The sequence below is a fragment of the Octopus bimaculoides genome, chromosome 11 (genome assembly GCF_001194135.2).
Source record: "Octopus bimaculoides isolate UCB-OBI-ISO-001 chromosome 11, ASM119413v2, whole genome shotgun sequence".
Classification (NCBI taxonomy): Eukaryota; Metazoa; Mollusca; class Cephalopoda; order Octopoda; family Octopodidae; genus Octopus; species Octopus bimaculoides.
The window spans coordinates 43,051,873-43,059,541 of NC_068991.1; the positions used below are offsets into that span (position 1 = coordinate 43,051,873).

Below are 7,669 nucleotides of genomic sequence, written 5' to 3' on the forward strand. Positions count from 1 at the left end.
TCTCTCCCTCATCTCTTATCTTTTTAATGTCTCTCTCTTTCATCTCCTTTCTCTCACTCCTCTCTTGCTTTTAGACACACACACCTTTAAAATCCTTCCATTCTGTCTTGTGAAATAATGGTTTCCATATTTTTAACTGTTATCAGTTTACCAAATGTAGTAGATTATGTAGCGTATAGAAAAGTTTAGATCAAGTTATTTTCAGATAATTTACCCTTGATAAAATGTTAATTGTTGACTGCTCTCATCTTAAGAGTTAAAATTCTCTAAAATATTATATCAAAAATTGTTATATTACACTTTAAAAATATAAATTTCTTATTTTATGTTTCTTGTAAACCTGTGATGACTTGAATAATCTTGTAAAGTATTACTATATCTTATTACCTAACCATTTATTGTTAGGTTTTCTTTTTCAATTTTAAATGTTATGAAGCAGGGAGTAGTTTAATAGGTAGTCAGCTTCATCAAGTTTTATTTGTAATTTGTTTTTTTTAATCATTGTTTATTCTGCTTTGTTGGGTTAATTTGTCTGTTTACACAATGGTCAGCTTTATCTTTTTGTAGTTGGCGCAGGTAATTTGCCAGCTTTAAAAAGTTTATTGCTCTAGTAGTTCATGTGAATATTTGCATTTGAAGACTCATTTCACTGATGCTATATCTACACAAACTTGTGCTGTGTAGCACTTACAGTATAAGATAAACAGTTCTCTTTTCATAAAAAGCAGGTCTATTGCGAGTAGCATTCATATATGATCTAATGCCGATTTCTAATAGTTACATAGACTAACTTATCAAAATTTAGTAGCCTCACTTAAAGATACAATAGATATCCAGTTGACTTGAGTATGATAGCCAGGCAAAAAAAAAAAAGGAGAAAAACAAGCTAGTATAAAATTGTTATAATTCAAGTAAACAATTTCAAATCTGCATGACATTTTGTCAGTTTGGTAAGCCTGCGATTATTTCCTGTATAGGGTTAAATTTGTAGCTTGTGCCTTCAATCTACTTCCTGTACTGATTGCTAATTTCCCCAATCTACAACTTTCATCATATCCACACAACCAGTCTTTCTCTCAATATAATAATACACACACACACATAAAGCTGATAAGTAATGCTAATACAAAAGGCTGAGAAGTAATAAAAAATCATAGAAACACTGTTTCCATCTAGAGAAACTTAAATGAAAAATCAAAATTGAGTTTTGTTTATTTTACATATAGCTGGGGTACATAAACATTTTTGTCAACTGAAGATCGCTATGATTTCAGCACTTTCCCATAATATCATTCTCACCAACTAAGTGTCTGCGTTCTTTTGGTGGCCCAGCATTTTTTTTTTTTTTTTTTTTTAGCTTCTACACTTAACCAGATACAGCTGAAGCCATTTCATAATCTCTGCAGCAACTATTTTGATTTACTACTTGTTGATGATGTATACTTTGCTCTCAGCTTTCATCTTTCTTTCACATATCTTTGTTATATCCTTGAAACATTCTTCGGCAATTCACTGATCACTGCCCTGTTGTCTTTCCTAGGTCTAATATCAGCCAGATAGAATATTTTGGATCTAGTTACAAATCCATGACATCCCACTTCAGCTGAAAGTACTGTACACTACCATTGTCATGCTTCACACAATTCCCTAAGTCCTAATATTTTAGGCCCTTCTTTCCATGTGATCACTCCATATTGCCTTCCCAAGATATTGTCATGTCAATGTCAAGTCGGAGCATTCCTTTGTTATTGCAATATGGTCTGAGAATACAAATCTACTTGCACCTTCCAGTTATTTGCACCATTCATTAGTCTGTATCTTGACTTCTTCATTTATGCTTTTATGTTGCTGTTTCTCAAAAAAAAAAAATCAACAGGGAGCAACTTGGTATTGATTTTCATTACATTACTGCTACTGCATTATTTTTTTATGCATCAGGAAGAATAGTCAAGAATTGGTTCTGCTGCCAGGCATACACTGTGGGAGATGACTTGCATGTTAGCAGAATGTTATAGCATTCACACTAATGGAAATCAGCAATGTCACTCTAGCCTCATTGTCTAATAAAAGGAGCAAAAAGTTCTTCGATAACTAACCATGTTCTCCTCAAAAAAGTTTAATCAATTTTATATTCCTCTCCTTTTTAACCCCAGGTCAGCCCTGATTAAGCAGACTTTTGATAAAAGATGTTGGATCTGTGACTAACCTATCCAGGATTACACTGTCCAGTGTGACCTATTTTAAGATGGTATGGTGGGATTTCAAGGAGATTTAGCTGTCATTTCCAACAGGATGAATGACTACCTAAAGGTTCTTTCCTTTGCTCATTTAACAGGTTTTAATTTTATGTCCTGAGTTTGCTAATTTGTATTAATTTGGATCTGAACTGTTGATCCATAAGTTTTTGTTGTAGAACATTCTTTCTAAACACTGACCACTCAGATATGGAACTGAAGAATGGTAGCAAGTTTTCACTGCTGTGGTAACTTAAGTAATTAATGTGCCTTGCTGTGGATGAAGTAATACTATTGATACCATAGTAAAGTTTCAACACAGACTTACATTCAGTAGTTTAGCATTTTAATCTCAATTTTTTATTAATTATTACTTTCTTATTGTTCATCTCATATCTGCTATGAATGTTGTTGTGGTTAACGTTTTCTTTAATTTCTGGCTTTGTAAGAAATTCATCTATTAAATTTTATAATCTTCTAAATTTCTAGAAAATAACATATTTTTGTTGCTCCTTTTTTAACATGAATACATTAGTTCAACCTGAAAATTGCTTCTTGTTGTTGTTGCTGCTGCCACATTCACAGTATGTCCAACATTATTATTTCTACATGTAACTTCCCATACATGGAAGCATTCAAGCAACCAGCATTGAAGTGAGGAAATATTAGTGCGTATGCTTTCATTATTGGTGAATCCATCACCTGGTTAACACTATTTGTCCCTTCAGTAAAATCTTCATTTGCAAGCATTTGAACACAATCCCAGATTAAGGATAACTTGTTTTGATGTACAGCTGTTTACTGCAACTTCCCTTGCATAGTGTTACTGCTTGTTAAGAACAGGTGGGAGTTATTCTCTAGTAGAAGCTCACCATTATATATGACAAGCTTAGCCCTTTGAATGATGCCCAAAGACTGCAACTCTATTTCCTAACAAGTCTTCATGCAACCTCAGACTTCTACGAACGCATAGGTTGTGGTGTCATCGTTTCTTTCTTCCACCAATCCTGAAATATATAGGTACTAACTTTTGACTTTATCTAGAGTGATCAGAGAAAAATTGTAATGCCTCTTTTGAACTGGTGGCTTAAAATTACTTCTAATTAAATTTCCAAATTGCTTTTTGTTTTTTTTTTGTTTGTTTTTTTTGTTATTTCCTTACATTTTCTAATTCTTAATGTTTTGTATCTTTTATTTGCATATCTTTACATAATTTTTACACTACTCACTCCATAGATTTATCTAAATCTCTGCTGTAGGCTTCATTTTAACTTCCCTAGTGACATTCTGTAAAGTGACTCTCATAAAAGAAAGCTCTTTTATTTCTTACATGTAGTTGTTATTGCAGTTATACTTAAGAAATTTGGGGATTGATAAATATTGATTTGCATTCCTGTGGTATTATCCCCCTAATGGGAGATTTTCTTTCACAGTACATCCAGGCTCCAGTTCAAAGCTATTTCAATAAAGACTGTGCTTACATAAGATCTTGTAAAAATTATTGGTGATGGTCTGAAAGAGGTGTAAGCTTACATGGAAGGAATTAATGACTCCAGAAGAAAATAAGAAAAGTCTAAATCTATTTGATTTCTTTTCCATTAGCATAGGACAGGGTAAATCAAAAATTGAGATCCATACCTTTTTCAAGGACATATGTAAAACAAATTGCTTACAACTGGACAATAAAATCCTATTCAAAGGCTTGTGGTACTTAAATTTTACTATTACTGTCTATATAGTGGTGGTAAAATATGTAAGCAATTCATTCAGTAGTTCATAGTTTGATTTTAGTTTCCAGATGGAATCAGTTTACTTCAGTAACCAATGCACCAATATATAAACATCCCAGTTACACTTCTTAACTCTAAATTAGATTGTCATAATAACTATGCGTAAGGCAGTGAAGTGGCAGAAATGAGAGAGTTGGACTTAATCCTTTTCTGGTTCTTCAATTTCTACTGTAGTCAGCTTTACTTTTCCTGAAGCAAAGTTGACTGCTAGTGACAATACGTACTTGTCATGTACTGAAGTTGACTCATTCAACTGTATCTTTTCAATACAGAATTGTGGTCTTATGCCAAAGTTAGAAATCATTATTAGAAATAAACAATTGTGAAGCATTCTCTTAATTTAAATTCATAGTCTAATTTCAATTCTTATTTCAGGCCATCAAGCTTTATTTATTTGCTTATACTCTTAGGAAATGCATTATTGCCTCAGCATTCAGTAGCCTATATTCTAAGTCTCACATTATACAAGACTATTACATTTGTTATTACAAAGACAGTTGGAAATGTCTAAGGTTTTGCAAGTTTTCATGCCTCTTGGTGCTGAGTTGTTCACAGGTAAAGTAGATGGTGCTGATATGGTCATCAGATGTGATGAGATGTTCTGGCATGAGTCTAGGGGAGTGGATTATAAACCTAATTTAGCTCAGATGTTGAAAGTAGCTAAAATATTTCTGGTCTGATGTGGTGGCACAAGCTAGTAAACAGCTCAAATGAGATGGATGTTAGTCAAGATTAGTGAAACAATCAAACACACCAAGTCAAGTTGACCAGTCAAAGACTTCTATCAACATTCAGTTCCAACTACTAATTTTTTTCTCCTCCATTTAATATGTCTTGTTATATTTTGGATATAATGTTTGTTAGTGTTTACATTCTGTTCAAGGAATTTGACCGACCACCTACATGGTCATGCATATAGGTGTATTGTGACTTGGACAACATAAAACAAATGTTTTACTTATTACTAATAGTAATTGTTGTTGCTATTCATGTTGGCTAATGTAATATATTGTGTGTTATATAATAATGAGGGTTTTAATTTCTATTCATTTCAGAATACAGCGAGATGAAATGAAAAGCCAACATCAACGTCAGCTGTCTGGTGGAGTTAACAATATAGGTAAGAAACCCGTGGCTCAGAAAATATCTTCAAAATCACTTACAATGGTAGTGGTCTTCAACTCCCAGTTTGTCTCCTCTATCTGTTTCTCCCCTATCTCTCTCTCTCTTTTATATCTATAATTTGTGTGTGTGTGTGTGTGTTGGTATATTTCTTCATCAAAAACATTCTCTTGGTATCAGCCAGATGCAACATATCAAGGAAATAAATATATCTATATAGAAGCCTATTAAGCCATAATGAAAACATTTTCTTTGGGGTGCTGGGAGTATTAAGACAGCAGTCAAGTGGGAAAGCTGCTCTCAGTAGACAGTTATACAGTCACAGTTCCACTACAACAAAAGCAAGTAAACTCTGTGAAGAGTTTACTCTTGTGCGATGCCCCCAAACTGTTTGATGATGGAAGGCCAACATGTTAGAAGTAGTACTGAAAAGTAGAGCTAATGATTTTTCTTAAAGTACACAAATTAATATTCCAGTATAATGTAAATGACAAGGCTTTCTTTAATATCATTTAAGATTGTTCTTTAAGTAACCATATCTTGAACCTAGAGCTGTTACTCTATCTTTAACTATATCTTGAGTTTGTAATACAAAATTAGTAATTATGAGATAATATTTTTTCTGATATTTATTATTTATACAGGATTATTTTGTTTTGTTTTTTATTTTTTAATTGGTGGTATTGCTACAAGTACCACTCATAATATTGGTAAATATATTAACAACTTTTTACTCATCAGTTTCTGTGTCTATATCAGACACTTCTAGTATATTATGGTAACTGTTAGTTTGCAGGTGTGGAAATTATTCCAGACACAAACTGAAAACAATTCTGACTTCATTCAATTTGCCCTGCCATGGCAGTTGCTATTTCCTTTGCAATTCAGGAAAGTATTAGATTTGTGAGATGTACATATAATATCCATTTTCAACAAATGTACTTTTTTTTTTTTTTTTGATTGGTGTAAGTTTTATATCCATTTACTATTTTTGCTTTTTCCATTCTAAGAGTGGAATGGTTTCAGCTGGAGGTGAAACAATTGTTATAACAATAAAATGTCTTTCCTATTCCTAGCCATCCAGCTGTAAATGAAGTAAGAGTTGAACTTGCTTTTCTTGGTCAGGCAAACTGGGGCAAACTTAGTTATACATGTCTTGTATAAGGACATGGCACAATGTATTGTGTTCAACTTTGCTGAGAAATGAATTAATTATGGTTCATTCTCAGCAAAGTATGATACCTTAAATAATAATCTTAAAATCTTGGGCAAGTATAGAAGTTTTTTCTCAATACTTTCTGAATATGAACTCATAGCCTAGAAGCCATAAATATAGTAGATTACCCAATCAGACACCATACCTGTGAGCAATAATGATATGAATAATGAATTTATTTTATTAAACTTAAAGACTAATATGTAATTATATATAGAAACTTAATTTGTATATCTCATTCTTGGTGCTTTGAAAGAGAAGAAATGGAAAATTATGATTTTACTTAGCATCAGGTTAATTTTTAATATAGGGGTACAGTCATTTGAATAAGCCAAGTATATAACTACTTTTTTACTATCATGTGATGGGGATCTCGCATTTTTTAGTTCAAATCCTAACAAGGTCAACAGATACAATCAACTGAATAACCCATAGTATGTGCTTGGCACATACTATGCTTAATTGGCTACTAAGGTTTGAATACAATAAAAGTGAGATTAAAAGACAGCTTTTCCAGCACTCTACAGCCTCTGACATCCCTGATGGTAAAGGTGTTGGTGATGCTTTAATTTCACTTAACCTCAGAGCTGAAATATTTATGACTGGAATTCGGATATGTGAAACATCGATGCACCACCAAATATGAAGTAAGTTTTCCAAAAACTGATTCCACAACCTGTTTCTGATCCTTGATGGAAAAATAAAGTTATTCTCATTTTTCTTTTACCTTTTCAATCTATAGTTTGATTTTTGTTTCTCTCTCTTTCTCTCCCTCTCTCTTGCTCCTCCTCTCTTGCTCCCTCTCTCTCTCTCTCTCTCATTTTCCAGTTTCTTTAGTTTAAGCCACATGCTTCACTCAAGAACACAGCAATACCTCTGGGAGTGTTTAAGCTAAACTTATGACACTTAACTAATCAATCCAGAAAACATTGAAATTATAATCTGCAGCAAAAATAAGTGTGTTAAGTGTACTGCTGAGACTTGATTGGTTGACAGAAGCATAAAAATTATGAAAGGCCACATTCTTATGTTCAGTGTAATAACATTTATTGACTTCTCTTTACAGGAATGAAGGATCCTTCACCCCAGTCTATGATGATGGCAAATTCTGGTGGAACTCTTAATAGGGAACAGGTATCTTCTTCGTCTCAGCCGCCTGTAGCACCACCGGTGCCCCCTGCACCACCTGGGCCACCTCCAGCAATGACAGGTCCACCCAAGCCCCCAGCTGCTCCTACTGTGCCAGTAGCACCCCAGCCTCCACCTGTTGGAGCACCACCACCACCCCCTCCCCCACCACCTCTTCC

The 7,669-nt window shown here is 33.6% G+C and overlaps 1 protein-coding gene across 1 annotated transcript in view; it reads left to right on the forward strand.

Moving 5' to 3' along the window:
* The window catches only part of LOC106873164 (vasodilator-stimulated phosphoprotein), a gene marked incomplete at its 3' end in the record, with an annotated part of 184,441 nt that overhangs the window by 176,736 nt on the left and 36 nt on the right, over window positions 1–7,669 (forward strand). Inside the window, exons 5-6 of the mRNA XM_014920393.2 lie at window positions 5,080–5,144; window positions 7,429–7,669. Coding sequence (XP_014775879.2) covers window positions 5,080–5,144; window positions 7,429–7,669 — 306 coding nt within the window. The remainder of the gene's footprint in view (window positions 1–5,079; window positions 5,145–7,428) is intronic.